The sequence below is a fragment of the Baudoinia panamericana genome, assembly GCF_000338955.1.
Source record: "Baudoinia panamericana UAMH 10762 unplaced genomic scaffold BAUCOscaffold_4, whole genome shotgun sequence".
Lineage (NCBI taxonomy): Eukaryota > Fungi > Ascomycota > Dothideomycetes > Mycosphaerellales > Teratosphaeriaceae > Baudoinia > Baudoinia panamericana.
This window is the reverse complement of record NW_006911260.1, coordinates 557,867-574,064: the sequence shown is the minus strand read 5'-3', so window position 1 is coordinate 574,064 and position 16,198 is coordinate 557,867. Positions and strand designations below refer to the sequence as shown.

Sequence of the window (16,198 nt, the reverse complement as noted above, 5' to 3'; positions counted from 1 at the left end):
CTCGCTTGCAATGGCGGCCTCCACATACCAGACGTTCGCACTCTCCCCAGTTCGCGACAGCAAGCACGCTGTGCGGTTGACTGTTTTCAACCCACCGATCAATTTGCTAAACGGCGCATTGCTCACCGACCTGCACGCCTACCTAGAGGTTCTACGGACACAGCCGGAGGAGGCGCCCAAAGTGGTCGTCATCTCGAGCAACGACCCTGATTTTTGGATCGGCCACCTCGATCTTCATATCGTCAGCGTACAATACCCACTGGCGAGGCCTGAAGAAGCAGGCCATTTTCTGCATCTTCTTGGCGGCATCCTCAACCTTTTTCTGACCTTACCTACCGTCTTCATTGCGGAAGTGAACGGCGCAGCCGTAGGCGGTGGCAATGAATTCGCCGTCAACATGGATATGCGCTTCGCTGGGCCAAGGGCTCGTTTCGGGGTGCCGGAGGTGGGTGGTGGCATTGTGCACGGGGGCGGGATCCAACAGCTCGTGAAGCTTATTGGTCCTGGGAGAGCTATGCAGATGATGTTGTCGTCGCAAGGTGTCTTGGGCGAGGAAGCGAAGAGGCTGGGGTTGGTTAACGGCTTCACGGAGGACGAGAAGCATCTTCGAGAGTTCGTGGATGACTTGGCAGTTCGCATCGCATCGTTTCCGAGAGGCGGCTTACAAGGGACGAAGGCGAGCATCAGAGCATGTTTGGATGGATCCGGGAGCATGGGCGCGGACATGAAGAAGTTAGGCGAGTTGGCACATACGCAGGAAGCGCAGAGGGCCATCTCTGCGTTCATCGAGAAGGGCGAGGATCAGACGAAAAGTACATGGGAGCTCAGACTGCCGGATAGCGTTGTTGAAATCTGGGAGTCATGACAGATCGGCAATGTCAACGAAGTAGATGGCCGTCGCTGAGACTATCTCGCCTCGGCGGGCTGGGCCCAGAAACGCTCATATTCGTCTTGAAGAATCTCTCGTCTTCCGGGGCGAGCTTTGAGGTCGAATTCGAAATGCTTCGGTTGCACCTGTGCAGGTCAGCATCACTCGAGTCTCTGTTTCAAGCCCCACCTACATTGAAGCCACCCGTGTAGTCGTACCACGGCGGCACGATAGGCTCTCCTTTTCCATCCAGCTTTTGCATGATATCACAAGCCCATGCGATTCTGGAGATAAGAACGTACAGCGACCGCTCGGCAATGTGGTTACCCGGACAAATCCTCCTGCCGAAGCCGAAAGCACTGAAGTTGAGGAGGTTGGGGTAGGTAGAAAGAGGTTCCTTGAACGTTGGCCAGTCTGGTTCAAGCCAGCGCTCTGGACGGAAATTATCAGGATCCGGGTATCGCTTCGGCTCTCTATGTATCGACCATTGTACAGGATGGACATTAGTGCCTGCTTCTAGGAATATGGAGCGACCATCAGGCATCTCGTAGACATCGTCCTTCGTAAGCATATGTGGTAACCCTCCAGCCGTAACGGGTCGCCACCTCAGAGTCTCCTTTGCGACAGCTCGCACACGAGGAAGCTTGGGCATGTCGCTCAGGTGCGGAAGACGGTCGGGCGTTACCTCGTCAACTTCTTGCTGCAGCTTCCTGAACTCTTCAGGGTGGAGAGTCATGGCTAGAATGAAGGACATCGTAGCTACACTTGTTGTTCCCGAACCTGTACATGCATTCCAATTTCAGCTAAGCTTTTACTGAGGGCTCGCCGCAGGTCACTTACCAGCCTCGAACAGGGTACCGATGGCATACGCTGCATGGTCATCGCTGAGCTTGTAGTTCTGCTTGCCGCGTTCCCACTGACCGCAGAAGTTCGGCTGAGTCTGCGTATTGCTGGCGGCTGTTCCTTCTTGCAGCAACGTTCGGAATAGGTCAATCTCCTCCTTGTGTAGTGCCATGCCTTCTCGCTTGAAAGGAGCGAGCCATGATGGGAGGTACATCAGCGCTGGAATTGAGTCCACCAGATACGCTCCAGGACTCGCAACACGCTCAACGTTATTCACGACGTTGATGATGCGTTTTACCACTTCTTCGTCGCCTGTACGGACAGTCTTAGAATACGCCAACCGTAGGATGAGACTTGCCGAATATCGCTCGAGCCATTTTTCATAATCCTCCGGTTGGCGAATCAGATCCACAATGGCTCGTAGGCTTTCCTCCTCCTGGAGCGAGCTGTACGCTGCAGAAACATTGACATTGGTCATGTTGTTGATCAGCTTTCGTACGCTACGCCAAGTTTCTCCGTAAGGTAGAAGAAGCGGCCGCAAATCACCGCTAAGCAGCTTGGCTGCCATTGGCAGCTGCTCCCGGGAGCTATAGATGTTGCCACGCTCGCGTAGAAGCTCATTGGCAATATCCTCACTTGCCACTATGATGTTCTTGCGGCCTACTATGTCGAGGCGGTATAGCAAGCCATATGTCTGAACCCATTCTTGGAATTTCAGCCAGCTCAGTGAGGGAGGAATGTCCAGCAGGTTGCCAAGCAACGGTATCCCAGGGGGGCCATTGGGCAATTGTGTCCCTGGTGGACGCCGCTTGCTTGTCGAGAACACCACAAAGCAGATGGCTGCAATGCTGCAGAGCGCGATCAAGGTTGCTCCCACCATGACTGAAGTCAGGAGGTTGTTTGCCACGGATTCGAGACCTTGTGTTATTCAAAGCCAAAGGTCAAGTGACATGAGTGTATTCTTCCGTGCATATGAAGCCTGCCATTCCGATGAATAGTCTCAGCCACGGCCCCACGTTATGGTCCTGATGCTGTTTCTACCCCGCAAGAGCCTCCACGGCATTCCTACACGGCCGTTCACTCCTCATCGGAGCAAAGGGGAAATACGCTGGAGTTGACCCGCTTAGAACGTGGAGCTCAAGGGCCAAAGCGCTCCGAGGAGTGGTTGGCTGTGCTGGGGAATCGCAAAAGCTCTATTCGCGTTCTCGGCTCCTAAATGTCATATCTCAGTGGAGGCTGGATCATTCCTGGATCTGTCTGCACAAGGTTCGACTGCCTGCGGCAGTCTACTTCGCTACGCTTGACTTTCGGCATGCCGCTTCAGATCCTCATTGAACTTCTTGAAGCCGGTCGCTGCCTTCGCGCCCATTCCTGACCAACCGATCAAGAACGCTAGAGGCCCACTGAAATCCTCACCGTGTGTGAAGGTGGTTGCATTTGGCGTAGTCTGACTTGGCTCCCAGCGGAAGTAGTGATCGCCGTAAAGCAGACCCCATACGCTTCCTCGCCACATGAATTGACGCTCCGAGTTCTCCTACACAATCTCAGCAGAGTGGTAAGTACAGTTGAGGGGTGGCACGTACAAGCACGATCGGGTTGATAGTCATGCCTTCAAGCACCACTTTCAGTCGGTCACCCCTTTCGATCTGTTCTTTCGGAACGATCGGTTCGATGGACCTGATGAAACCTTGGGTCCACTCTGGTAGCTTGGAGAAGTTCATGAACTAGTATGATGTTTAGTTTGTTGGGCGGTAAGTCACTACGGCCTAAATCGACATACTGCCTCCCTTACGCGTGCTGGCGAGCTTGCGATCTCTACCTTGGACGCAAGTGAAGCCATGTTGCGGTGCAAGGGGCCAGCTGTGGGTTGTTTATGTTTCTCAACGGCACAGTCTCGAGCTCTGTAGTCGGTGTGTTTGACTCTACGTGGACTTCACGATCCAGGGAGACGACGTCGAAGCGAGTGAAGCACAGTTACACAACCATCAAGTTGCTTCGTACTACCTTGGAGAAAAGGCTTCGCTGCGGCCTGATTGGACGCTATATCAACTGTACGCTACTCGAGAGTACGATATGTGATGTGTGAGCATGATAAGAGAAACATGACAACACAGGGGCAAGCTCTATCGAAGCTGGGTAATAAGCGGATGTGATCGCGCTTGGCCTAATGGGGATGGAAGACCCGGAGCCTCCCGAGGCTCACCTTGATGAAGCTACCTTGATGTTGCCACGCAGTGACAGATATGAAAACTAGGCGTCTATCGTTCATACGTCTACAGTCTGGCATCTCTGTCTCTCCTCTGGGAGCAAGAAAGGTTATCCTGGCCGAATGAGCTGTGTTCGGACAACACGGGAGGGGCATAGCGCTATGAGATTTTGCTACCAATCCTCAATACGTTGCACTTGTGAGGAAGACGCTCGCACGACATTCATAAAAACCAACCTCAGTATCGATCGTGCCCGATGTGTCTAAGTAACATTGGATGAGTACGTTGGGTTGGACGATTTGAAGTTTTGCAATACCATATCTACACCGCTCTCGACCCCGACCACCACTACGACCAGCGATCGCTTAATTCGAGGTGTCGACGACGTAACGTCCTGCAATCTGGCCCTTGTGCATCAAGTCATACACCTCTTGCAGCTTGCTGAGGCCAACAACCTTGTAGGGTGCCTTAATAACGCCGCGGCGGTAGAACTCTATGGCCTCTGCACTGTCCTTACGGTTGCCCACGTATGAGCCTTTAATGGTAACCATCTTTATGACGGATTCGAAGACCGGAGCCTTCAGGTAGGCACCTGCGGGCAGACCGATGCAGACAACGGTGCCTCGTGGGCGGACATACTTTAGACGGGTCAGCCTTAACTCTTTGTTTCACAGCCGGTTGGACTTACCTCTGCCGCTTGCTGGAATGGCTTCTCGTTCACGGCAACGAGGATGACTGCGTGCGGGCCAAGACCGTCGGGGGTGGCTTCCTGGACCTCCTTCACGACGTTCTTGCTGGTAGCGAAATCGACGAAGGCGTAACTGCCGAGCTGCTCCATGCACATCTTCTTCTTGTCATCGCCGGAGTCAATGGCGATGGTCCTCAGACCCATAGCGCGAGCATATTGCTGGGCAAGGGAACCAAGGCCACCACCGGCACCGACAATGGCTACCGTCTGCCCTGGCTTAGCTCCGGACTCTTTGAGGCCCTTGTAGACCGTAATACCAGCGCAGAGAACGGGAGCAATGCCGGCGAGGTCGCACTCTTTGGGGATGCGGGCAGCATGTGCCGCCTTTGCAATGCAGTACTGCTGGAAGGAGCCGTCAACGGTGTAGCCGGAGAGGAGAGCCTTGGAGCAAAGCGGCTCATCTAGTGACCAGCACGTTAGCTGCGCTTTCGTCGAAGCCTCGGACAAGTGCGCCTACCGGATTGCTGGCAGAAATCGCAGGACAGGCAAGAGCCGTTGATCCACTTCACACCGGCATAGTCGCCAATCTGCCAGTCGTTGACAAGCTCGCCCATCGCAACAACTTCTCCGGCACCCTCGTGGCCTCCCACCAAGGGAAGCTTGGTTGGAAGCGGCCAGTCACCATTAACAGCGTGCAAATCCGTGTGGCAGACCTGCAAGGCGATGGGTAACACAGTCAGCGATCGCTCTACGGCGTACAGTGAGGTGGAACATACGCCGCTGTACTTGATGTTCACAAGGATCTCATCTGGACCTGGCTTCTGCACAGGGATCTCCTTGTACTCAACGGGTCCTCCGGTCTTCTCAATGACCTGTGCCCACTGCTTCTCCGGAACCTGAGGCGCCATTTTGACACGGTGATATAGTCGAGAGCAGGTGTACAGACTTAGGAGTGATTGTTGTTGGTACTGGATGGTTGTATCTCTGGGCAATCACCCTGATGGACAGCTACGGACTGCTCTACTTATATCGCCAACATCCTTCCAGATCTTTTGCGACCCCGCTCACGACTGTCTTGTGGTTGCAACCCCGTGCGAACGGACCGGCACAATGGTCCTCGAGTCCGAACAGGGGCGCATCCGTACCCAATGCGCTTGTGACTAGCCTGCCAGACACTCTGTCCGCGTCCTACCTATGCACCCTATTTGGCGCCGTTACGGGGGAGGCAAGCAATTGGGCCATGCTCGAAAGAGACATGGTGCAGTAGCTTGCAACTCTCCGCTCGCGCGTCTCGAGACGTGTCGTGTGAGGTGGGCGAAATCTGGGCTGAGACGGACGCTTCGGCTTAGTGGAGCTGACTACGACCGGTCCGTGTTCTGCACGAAGCTCTGGTATTATGGCTCCAACATGATATTCGGATCCACATTTGCTTGGGACCAAGGAAGCCCACTGCAACAGCTTGGGCGGCAATTTGCAGCGGGGAAGTCTTTGCGGCGGTCCAATTTCACAACAGCCGCTCATCAGTTGGCACTTTCGCCTATACGGACTCCCCATTGTTTCGCGCAATGATTTCATCCGCTGGCACATCCAGGGACGAGATCTTACTGTCATTACCCCGGTTCCCGAAGGGTCCTTGAAGCTTAACGCTAAGGTCATCCCGCATCTGCGGGGAAAGCTCTGCTGCCGCGAGGACTCCGTAGGACACGTCAAGCACGGCCGATCTCCGACGCCAACGTGCAGATGTAACGCAACCGTCCGCATGCCCGAGAACTGCACAGTGACTCAGTCGCTCAGTGCTGCTGCCGCAACGCTCGCACGAGTCAGCGAACCTACCAGCTCATCCACCGGATTGGTTGTTACTACGGCCACTCTCACGCGCAATTGGCTCGCAATGCATCTGGATCATGCTCACCAGGGGCTGGCAAGCAGTTCTTGGTGCTGTAGCTCTTATTGTCTGGACCAGCAGTCGCATCCGACTTTGGCGTGCAGTTCGATCCTGCAGCGGACAAGGCGTTCCACTGCGGGTTGATGGAAGCTTGATCAGGCGCGCAACTAGCGCCATCTTCCTGTTCAGCAGGGTGGCCTAGCTCCTGGCTAGACCTGCTCGGCGCCTTTCCCAGTCAAACAACCAGTTCTTGGATTTTTGCGCTCAAGCCTCCGACCGCTTCAACAGTGTGGAAGAGCTGAAGTCTAGCCTCGACCTCCTCGACTGCGGTCCTCCACAGTGTGCAACGGGCAGTATGAGGTAGTTTCCCACGTAGAAGGAAACGTCCGTTTAAAAAGGTAGGTGCGTTCATCTCTGGCAACAACCCAGCCCCATACGGACTCTGCTTCTGTACATGTCTCGCTCCTTGTTCGGTCCTATCAATTGGTTTCGGAAGGTCTCTCTGGCACAACAATCCAGCTCTTGTCATCGACAATGCTGGAATTGCTACGGACAAATGCTTATAATTAAAGGCTCGACGATTGGGATGCTTACCGGCAAGCATCCCTGAGCTCGAAATAGGTGCTATCCAACACGAACCATCATCTACATGTACTCTTACTGTAGTCAGCTCCCAGCGATCGCGCGCCTGTCAAGGGGTGAAGACATGCTGTACCACACATTCCCAGCACTACAGGAGTGCTTTAGGATGGGGATGCAAGAGCGCCAACAACGTACCAATAGCCCGGCACAATATCAAACGTCGGCGGTACGTCGAATGAGAGACGCTATCTGGGCTCTGATCAACCGCAACAAACAAGGCAAGTGAAGTCGAAAGTTGCCCGTTTTTCTGCATCACAACGTTCTCACGGCTGTCGAAAGCACGTGAGAACACTGCAATCTTTTATTTTCTTGTATGCCCGCTTCCGAATGCATCCTCCACGTTGTCGGTTTTCAAGGACAGCACGTCGACGTGCTGGACCGACTTCACACATGTTCTCATTAGGATCTCTTCCGCGTACGCTTGTATCTGCTGAGAGCCAGGTTTGATGGTTGAAGCATTCAACGTACGACGGCGGCGTTCCTCTTCTCTGACTCAGAGTTACACGCCAATCGCGAGCGTTCGCGCGTCTCCCACGTTCGATGCTGGCAAAGGCGCCGACATGGTGACTGTCGTCTGGCTGGATAAGTGGCTAGCGAACTAGACAACATATGCGGACACAGAGCGACAGTCTACTCTGTGAGGAAATCAGGGTATGCTGGTAATACCTAAGGCTGGACACAGTATGCAGCGAACGTCCACAATTCGCTGCGCGTACGGAGAACCACGGTATCGATCACGACCGTTCCGGAGTGCTGTGGTAAAGGAGCGTGTGCCTGAATGTGACCTGTTTGACTTTCGGGGCGTCCGGTGGACAATCCCTAGCTCGATCTGCCAACCAGCACAGCACAGACTCTCCACAAGAGGCGTTTTTGCGATCTGGAGCGTCAGCTGCAACGGCACAAGTCTGCCGGCCAGATTACAATATACTGACGCCCTCGAGACAGAGGAGAGATCACTTCGTGATTGTGAAAGTAGCAGCTTGATACAAGGAGCCGATGCTATGATGTGCTTGCAATCCGGCAAGCGAAGGAAAGTTTGACAAGCTGAAGTGATGCGTCGTGACGCTTTCCGATTCGGAGACCTTGCAGACAGGCGTTTCCCTAATGGTGTAGCGCTAAGCGAGGGGCACGCCGTAATGACAGCAAGCTTTCACACAAACAGAGCAGTCTATGCGTAGATCTTATTAGGCACGGGCCTATGAAGTAATCCAGCGATTTCAGTCGCTGGTGAGGTTGTTGGTGCTCTTTAAATTGTCACCTTGTGGGGTGGAAGAAGGAGCCGAAAAGCCATAGCTCGCGGCGAGGATTGCGCAAGTGATCCTTCGGCAATTCAAAGACCGCAACCACAGGTCTGGACTACGGTGAAGGGCCGCATCTAAGTTTGACGCGGCCGATCGCCTCTCACTTCTGCGCAACAACCCAGGAGCAAGGCGGCGAGTTAAGGAGCATGTTGCGACATGATAGTGATTCGGCACCGCAAGCTGATCGCAATGCTTCCTATCTTCAAGACGTGCTCCGACTGTCCGTGGATGAGACGGAAGACGAGTTCGAGGAGCGGTTACGCAACGAAGCCCAAGCACTCGGCATAGGGATTGACAATCCTGTGGCTACTCTGGAAGTCATTGACCATGCAACACAGCAAAAGAAACCATCATTCGCCTCGGATGTTTCTCGTAGGTCGTCCGAGTCGGTTGTTTCTGGGGCGTCACAGTCAACAGGGTTCATGTCGACCTTTTCCGAGCAATCGAGAGATTACCATCGTCCATCAATCAGCAGCCGTACGACGTTTCGCTCGTCGCTGTCGTCGCGTGATAATGAAGCCACCGTTTCTCGAAGAGGAGTCAACGGTGCCATGAATGGCAGGCAGTCGGCATGTGCGTCGCCGCCAATCACACCATCGCGGTCGGCCTTCTCGTTACCGCTCAGCTTGCCGGAGACCTCGCCCAACAGGCGCTTCAGGCGCCTCAGAGGGCTGAGCATGCTGCGGCTGCACAGTCGCAATGGCTCCCGGGCATCACTACCAGAAGGCTGTCCGCACTGTCCGCCCGACCCACAGAGTCAGCGACGTGCGGTGCATAAGCTACCCTGTGGTCATCGACTATGCTCGCAAGCGCTGCGCGAAATCGTTGAGCCGGCGACAGGGAGGAAGTCGGGCTCTGTACCGAAGTGCTGTGGGTTGCCTATACCCAACACACTAGTTGAGCAGACCACCACGCAGGCCCACCGAAGAACCACGCTAGCAAGGCTTGAGCATCAGGACGACGCGATGTCCTTCGCAATATCTGCGAAGGTGTCGCCTAGGGCGTCTCTGGCTGTTCAGCATCACGAGTCCTCAACCAACGCCGGCCGGACGGCATCCGAGGAATCAGCCATAGATCCATTGACGCCGAGAGCGCCACCGACCCCCGACGTCACCTTCACGCACCCTCAAATTGTCGCATTGCAGCAAGAGCAGGCAGCACAGCACGACCGCTTTCATAGCTGGGTCGACGAGCAGCGAAATACCCTCCAATCCCACCACGACCGTCTCCGTAGTGATCTCCAAGCAATACATGCCGCCGATCTGTCATATCTCTCCGAAACCCATGCGGCCGCCATAGCGGAGGCGGAAGACAAACAAGTCCAAGCCGAAGCCACCCTTCGCGAGCAACATGCTCAAGAGAAGCTCTCCAACGCCACCGCGCTCAAACATATGGAAGCCTACTGTGCTGGTACGTATTTCAGTGATGGGTCGCCGCACGGCCGTCCCGTCACGGAGCAGGATCGTGTGGAGCTAGAAAGAACGCGACGAGCGAGGGAAGCAATGGATGGGAAGCATGAATGTGCGATCAATGTTTTGAGAGGAGAGCAGAGCCGACGGATCAGAGCACGGATACTGAAGCAGGACAGAGAGGAGCAGGAGCTGATGAGATCGCAACGCAGAGAGGAGATGGAGTTGGATCGTACACGAGAAGCGGAATACGGACGCTTGGAGGAAGAGGTGGAGATAAAGAAAGCGAGGCTGCAGCGGTGGCGTGATATTCGGGTTGCCATATGTGTGAGACGGCTTGCAGATGCAGGTAACGTTGATGGTGGGATTCGCGGGCGACCCACAGTTGTCGAAAAGGAGGACTGCGCATCAGAGTCAGCTCAGCTCGGGAAGAATGACATGTCGGCCGCGCACGGAGCTGTTCTTGAGAAAGTCAAGTCGGGCGGTATATGTACGGGCATTGCTCTTTGCGGACAGGCCTGACGGTAGTGTCGCTTGTGGTGGCTGCTATGAGAAGGCTAAGCTGGGCATGGCCAGCTGCGTTTCGAGGAATCTACAGAACCGCTCGTGTCTTCATCGGCGGAGACTGAGCGCTTCGGAAGGCGGGTCAGTCGCGCTGCATCTGGAGCGATGTCGCCCAAGGGGATGCGAACAGCTCAACACTCGTGCAACGGCAAGTGACAGGCAATATGCAGGATACGCAGCTCAACAGTCCCCGAACATCAGCAACGATACAGAGTTAGCAAGGGAGCAATGTAATTCGAACTCGCTGTGCTATTGTCTCTGCTGCCCTCATTGTTTATGGCAGACTTACAAGATATGCATCCCTTGCGTCTCCACCTCCGCGTGACCCATCGTTACACAACGCAAATTCACTGGCTCAACCTCCGATCTTGAGCTCTTGCAGGCAAGGCGAGCCTTCGGAGCCTGGAGTCCGGACGCCAGGCGGTGGATATCCTGTATTGACATTCCGCCCCTCACCTCCATTCTCGTGGGTGCGAGGGAGCGCATGACTTATAGCCGCGTGGACGTCCCTTTCCTGAGCAGGATCTGCGGTGAGTGAACTGCTGTTCGGCGTCTCTACCATTCCATCGTCTCCGTCCGCGCGAGCAGCAGACATGGCTACGAGAAGACCAATGCCGGAGGACTGGGTACCCTCCACACAAATTAAGATCCGAATGAAACCGCGGGACGAGCGCGTGAGGCTGCCGAGAAGCGTCCAACAGTGCACACGACCACCGCCAATACGTCTGCTTTCACCTCCCACAGTGGGCTCACTGGAATCGCCACCATTACCGTTCAAGGAGACCTTCGAACAGCAACAACAGCAGCTGCCACGCGACCCGGAGGTTGTCGATGTGGCCGCTCCAAACTCTTGGCCAAGACGAGGCGTGAGTGGAAGCCATGGCTACCTTCCCCGCTATGCCCCGTCGCCGACAATACGAGTCGTAAGCCCAAGTCTCTACTCTCGCTGTAGCACCGGCGGTCGCAGTGAGGTCTCCTTCGGCGTGCTGGATTACTATCTGCGTGCTCCGTCGCCAGACCCAAGCCCCTTGCTTCCGCCACCACCTGCGCCTGCGGTTGAAATGGACCCGGCGATGGAGAAGTTCGATTTCGAGTTGGTGTCCATGACGCCGAAGACCCCAAAAGCGGCATCAGGCCAACGAAATGCCACAAGCTTAAACACCAAGCCCTTGCCAGAACCTGTACCAAAGACCGTAAGCGGTGCAGAAAACGAGACCCAACTCATCGACGTCTCACCACCGCCACCAAACAAACCGCTTCCGCCCTTAACCTCCCACAAACGAGGCTACAGCCTCTTCCCCACAATCAAAGAGCTACCTCCTCGCCCTGGCATGCCAGCCCCAACACCCTCCTTTGACGCCCGCGCCCCGGCGCCCACCCGGGAGCGAGCAGCGACCACTAGCATTGTCCCGCCCGCAGCCCCACATGAACAACCCCACCCTTCCTACCGCCCTCGCAAAGAAAGCCTCAGCAGCTCCATCCGCAGCCGGAAGGACAGTTTCACCTCCTTCCGCTGCTCTGGCGGCTCGGGAGGCGGCAACCATAACCAAAAACGCATCCCCCTCCGCATCCTCTCATCAAGCTCCACCGCCTCAGCGCGAACCTTCTCGACAGCATCCGCCTCATTTTCCAGCAGCGGGTCGCCGCCGGACGCCAGTAGGTGGTCGGAGGATACCATTACCTCACCTGGCATCGTGACGACGAAGGGTCCCCGGACGAGTTTCGGGAGTTTGTTGGGTCCTCATGCTGAAGGGAGAGCGAATGAGGGTGCAGTGCAGTATCCTGCGTGTTTTTTCGAGGATGACGAGGATGATGAGGCTGCGCCTTTGAGGAGGAAGTTGGGTTGGACGAGGACGGGAAGTCGGACGCAAGCGCAAGAGCGTGGGGGTGGGAGGCAGAGGGGGAGGTTGGAGGGGAGGAGTAGTTTTGGGATGACGGTGAAGAAGGTGGTGTTGTGTGGAGGGTGTGTTGGGGCGGGAGGGGGAGGAAAGTGACGGTCGATGCGGGCTAATGATGCTTTAGGAAACATGTAAATGATGGATGACGTGAGCTGACGATCTTGTTCCTTACTGCTGCTTGACGCGGTCTTGGCCTGTCACGTTCGTGTTGTTTCAGCACACATCCTCCACCTCCCCATCCCCACCCTCCTTCGGTCCCAGGTCGCCACTCAACGTCCGTCCAAACAACTCCAGCAGCATCTGAAAGCATATCCCCGCAATCGCAGGATCGTAGCGTCCTTTCGACAGCTCATCCCGAATAAACGCGTGCTGCGCCCACGCCACTTCGTAGAAACTGAACGTCACTCCGGCGTCGTGCAGAGTCTTGCGGATGAGATCGCGGCCTTCGGGTGGGACGTGAGTGTCGCGTTTGCCGAAGATCTACAATACAACACCATCAGTGTGCACGCTGCATGGGAACGAACCGTCCGAAAAGCAAAATGGTTTAACGTACCATAATCAGCTCCCCCCTGATATCCTTGACCCTCTCAAGACTATCGTCCTTCTTCCCCTCTCCCAACGAACGCGAATGGATGTCGGTGGCAAAGTAACATACAGCAGCCCTGATACGCTTGTCGAACGCACAGCGAAACGCCAAATGCCCTCCCAAGCACATTCCCGTCGCCCCGATCCGGCCGTTGCAGTTCTCGAGTCCCATCAGGCAGTCGACGGAGAGGGTAGCGTCTTCGTCGTAGGCGGAGAGTTTCTTCTCGACCTTCCAGGCGTTGCCTTTGTCTGTGCCTGGTCCGTCGTAGGCGAGTGCTTCCGGGCCCGTGAACTCGTGGTAGCTGGACGGAGCGGCGACGACGTAGCCGTGGCCGGCGATTTGGCGGGCGAAGCGTTCCACAGGGCCGGTTACTGTAGGTAGGGTTGAGTTGAAGCAGATATTATGAGACGTGACATGTTATTATATCCGGAGAAAGGAGTGATGCGACCAAGTGCCGCTTGGAAGGAAAGTAAGAGCAGGCATACCTTGATAGATCTCACTAAAGACAACCACGCCGGGAAACTTGGCTTTAGGATAGCCGGAGACGGTAGGCGTGAAAAGGAAGCTGAGAGCGCTATCAACACCTACCTTTCGAAACCACAGATGATCTTGGCGTCTACTGACATTCGCATGTCGCCGCCAGACTTGGTCGGGACATCTTTGTGTGTTTCAACGATCAACATTCTGAGCGAGGGTGTCCGTTGAAAGTTCGATATGGAGTAGTGGTATGTAGCGATGCGAATGGGAGTAAAGCTGTTCGATAGCTTGGTCCGAGCTCTGGAATAGCTTCTGCTTACTAACACTAGACTCCTGACCTGCGTACTAAGGCAGCTCGATCATTGCATGAAGTACCACCACTGCCTTACAGTCTTCCAAACTCAACACTCCACGAGCGACTTTCGGACGCGCCACCTTGTTGCCAACACACTCTCCGCAATATAAGATCACCTCCGTCCATGCTGCCGATACGGTAGGCTTGTCTGAAGAGCAGTGTGCAGCAAACTGACGGCTGGGACGCGTGGAAGGGAGCGCTTGAAGGAGGGTGAAGGGGTCACTGTAATACATAACTCGAGAGGAGAAGCTGTCAAATGACTGGCACAAATTGTACTTCTCCCACGAGAACTGTCTGCTTCTACACACGCAATCTGTACGTATAATCGAAGGGCTGGTGGCATCGGAGGTTGGCTCGGGTGAAGAAGGAGGATGCGAACCGCAATGAAGCACTTCTAATCCGCTGTATCTTCAGAGAAAGGAGCGAAAACTACCTGACGCGACTTGTACAATATCAGCTCAAGGCAATCCCACCCCAGTCCTGTGCCCAATATCCACCTCTTGACTAGCCGCCCTGCCGTTGCCCACGTCGTCTCCTACTAATCCGCAGGAAACGATGGCCGGGGATGACGACACCTTCGAGATTGACATCTATGGCGACGAGCAGCAAGAACCCGAGGTGCGCGCACAACCGGCCGAAAGCCACCCAAACGGCGGCGAACCGGTTCCCGATCACGCAACACCTGAAACACGCGTGAACGGGACCGCCCGATCTGCGACCGCTGACCCCACACCAACACCCACAGACGCCTCGCACCCACCAAGACAAGCCGCGAAACGCAAGGCGCCCGACGAAAACGACGGCGGTGACTCGCTCCCTCCCCATCACAACGGCACAGCACCCGCCTCAGACAACAACAACAACAACGACCACCAACAATACCCCGACGACCGACCCCTGGAACCCGGCGCCACCCCGGCCCTCAAACTCACCGACCTGCACTGGTGGACGACGGAAGAGGACCTCCGCTCCCTCTGCTCCCGCGCCGGCGTCGGCGTAGTAGAAGAAGAACTCCTCGACCTCTCCTTCGCCGAGCACAAGATCAATGGGAAGAGCAAAGGGGAGGCGTATCTCGAGTTCGCTTCCCCGCAGGCGGCGAGTGCCGTGAAACGGGAGGTTGAGGCGGCGAGTCCGGTCAAGTCGGCGGGTGGGGTGAGGAAGACGCCGTTTGGGGTGGTGTTTGCCGGGGTGGGGAATCCGTTTAGGACGGTTGCGGGGGCGGGGGGGAAGAAGGAGTTTGGTGGTGGTGAGAGGGGGGTGGGAAGGGGAGGGGCGTATAATGAGTTTGGGAACCGCGGGGGTGGTGGCTTTAGGGGGCGGGGAGGTTTCGGTAACAGAGGTGGGGGTGGGGGTGGGGGGTATAATCAGCATGCTAGAGGCGGCATGATGGGACAGCAAGGCGGAGGAGGAGGGGGGTGGGATATGAGTGGGATGGGCGGTGGTGGTGGTGGTGGTGGTGGTGGGTTTGGGGCTGGGAATGCGGGGTTTGGTAATCCCATGATGGGTGGCTTTGGTAGCATGGGGATGGGGTATGGGAGTATGGGAAGAGGGGGCATGGTGGGGAATATGATGGGCCGGGGCGGAGGGTTTAACGGGATGAATATGGGGATGGGTGGGATGGGAGGGATGAATGGGATGAACATGGGGATGATGGGTGGTGGAAGGGGTGGAGGAGGGTGGAATGGCGGGTTTGGGGGAAATGGTGGTGGTGGTGGGAGTGCTGGGGGGATGCAGCAGGGTGATGGAAATAATAAGAGGATGAGGATGGGTTAGGTTGTCATGTTTTTGGATCTGGGATGGTGTTTTGTATTAAAACTGGTGGGAATAGGCTGGGTCTCCGGGCATCATGAGGCTGGTGGGCTGGCGTTGTGGCTGAAGGCCACGATGGTGCATGTGGGCAGGGCGTTCGGGGGATCAGCACATGGCATATGGCATACGGCATACATTGCCGGCAGGAACGTTGACTACACCGTCTGGACGACCACAACGTCGAAGTGTAACCATAATGGCTAGTACTGTACCGTTTGTAACTGCTCCATTCCCGAACCCGTGCCGAGTCTTCGCTAGCTACAGTAGTCAGGCACTGAGTTCATCCGTCTGCCGGATGACAGCCCCCGTTTTAATCCTTAGCGTGCGCAAGTGCGGGGCACACGGTTCAGGCGCGGTGCTGCTGCAGGGTATGTCGGCATCATCGTTGTCGTTGTTTGGTCTAACATTGGATTACGAGTTGATCAACGGACCTACACAATCATGTTCTGCTTCCATCTTCCACACTCGCTATCTATATTTCGTCTGACATACGAGTGAAGAGATTGTGTCGTCGAGTGCATCACATTGCATTCGCGCTTGCGACAAGGCATATCGCATCCTCAGCCGCGGCTTCTCATCCTGGCCATCACAGAAGTCGCACGGCGTCCTGTGTCGCTTGCTGCAGTAGCAGGGATTCGCTGACGAGGGTAGCTGCCTGCCTGCCTG

At 55.7% G+C, this 16,198-nt stretch overlaps 10 protein-coding genes across 10 annotated transcripts; 4 read left to right on the top strand and 6 right to left on the bottom strand.

Annotated features, from left to right (window-relative positions):
* Positions 1-10: 10 nt before the first annotated feature.
* BAUCODRAFT_146605 (uncharacterized protein) lies at positions 11-865 on the top strand (the record flags this gene model as incomplete). The annotated part of the gene is made up of 1 exon (XM_007676662.1): positions 11-865. One exon carries the CDS (start codon positions 11-13, stop codon positions 863-865), a length of 855 nt encoding a protein of 284 aa, XP_007674852.1.
* Positions 866-975: 110 nt separating this feature from the next.
* Positions 976-2,501, bottom strand: BAUCODRAFT_49145 (uncharacterized protein; the record flags this gene model as incomplete). The annotated part of the gene is made up of 3 exons (XM_007676351.1): positions 976-1,014; positions 1,062-1,648; positions 1,709-2,501. Coding segments are annotated over 3 exons (1,419 nt in total), but the record flags the coding sequence as incomplete, so codon positions are not given.
* Positions 2,502-3,005: 504 nt separating this feature from the next.
* Positions 3,006-3,551, bottom strand: BAUCODRAFT_22864 (uncharacterized protein; the record flags this gene model as incomplete). The annotated part of the gene is made up of 3 exons (XM_007676103.1): positions 3,006-3,245; positions 3,295-3,435; positions 3,492-3,551. 3 exons carry the CDS (start codon positions 3,549-3,551, stop codon positions 3,006-3,008), a joined length of 441 nt encoding a protein of 146 aa, XP_007674293.1.
* Positions 3,552-4,178: 627 nt separating this feature from the next.
* BAUCODRAFT_410661 (uncharacterized protein) lies at positions 4,179-5,654 on the bottom strand. The gene is made up of 4 exons (XM_007676661.1): positions 5,383-5,654; positions 5,124-5,319; positions 4,607-5,067; positions 4,179-4,556 (listed from the first exon to the last, which is right to left on the bottom strand). Exons 1-4 carry the CDS (start codon positions 5,512-5,514, stop codon positions 4,284-4,286), a joined length of 1,062 nt encoding a protein of 353 aa, XP_007674851.1. The 5' UTR covers positions 5,515-5,654; the 3' UTR covers positions 4,179-4,283.
* Positions 5,655-6,667, bottom strand: BAUCODRAFT_410645 (uncharacterized protein). Its single transcript, XM_007676660.1, has one exon. It carries the CDS (start codon positions 6,365-6,367, stop codon positions 5,795-5,797), a length of 573 nt encoding a protein of 190 aa, XP_007674850.1. The 5' UTR covers positions 6,368-6,667; the 3' UTR covers positions 5,655-5,794.
* Positions 6,668-8,359: 1,692 nt separating this feature from the next.
* Positions 8,360-10,683, top strand: BAUCODRAFT_410536 (uncharacterized protein). The gene has a single exon (XM_007676659.1). It carries the CDS (start codon positions 8,581-8,583, stop codon positions 10,363-10,365), a length of 1,785 nt encoding a protein of 594 aa, XP_007674849.1. The 5' UTR covers positions 8,360-8,580; the 3' UTR covers positions 10,366-10,683.
* Positions 10,684-11,000: 317 nt separating this feature from the next.
* On the top strand, positions 11,001-12,401 carry BAUCODRAFT_146600 (uncharacterized protein; the record flags this gene model as incomplete). The annotated part of the gene is made up of 1 exon (XM_007676658.1): positions 11,001-12,401. The coding sequence occupies one exon, from the start codon at positions 11,001-11,003 to the stop codon at positions 12,399-12,401; it is 1,401 nt and encodes a 466-aa protein (XP_007674848.1).
* A 117-nt stretch (positions 12,402-12,518) lies between these two features.
* On the bottom strand, positions 12,519-13,574 carry BAUCODRAFT_120920 (uncharacterized protein; the record flags this gene model as incomplete). Its single annotated transcript, XM_007676657.1, has 4 exons — positions 12,519-12,785; positions 12,859-13,262; positions 13,377-13,456; positions 13,516-13,574. The coding sequence occupies 4 exons, from the start codon at positions 13,572-13,574 to the stop codon at positions 12,519-12,521; spliced, it is 810 nt and encodes a 269-aa protein (XP_007674847.1).
* A 122-nt stretch (positions 13,575-13,696) lies between these two features.
* BAUCODRAFT_32009 (uncharacterized protein) lies at positions 13,697-13,987 on the bottom strand. Its single transcript, XM_007676192.1, has one exon. The coding sequence runs from the start codon at positions 13,954-13,956 to the stop codon at positions 13,714-13,716; it is 243 nt and encodes an 80-aa protein (XP_007674382.1). The 5' UTR covers positions 13,957-13,987; the 3' UTR covers positions 13,697-13,713.
* A 167-nt stretch (positions 13,988-14,154) lies between these two features.
* On the top strand, positions 14,155-15,805 carry BAUCODRAFT_410594 (uncharacterized protein). Its single transcript, XM_007676656.1, has 3 exons — positions 14,155-15,017; positions 15,135-15,167; positions 15,419-15,805. The coding sequence occupies exons 1-3, from the start codon at positions 14,279-14,281 to the stop codon at positions 15,463-15,465; spliced, it is 819 nt and encodes a 272-aa protein (XP_007674846.1). The 5' UTR covers positions 14,155-14,278; the 3' UTR covers positions 15,466-15,805.
* Positions 15,806-16,198: the final 393 nt, after the last annotated feature.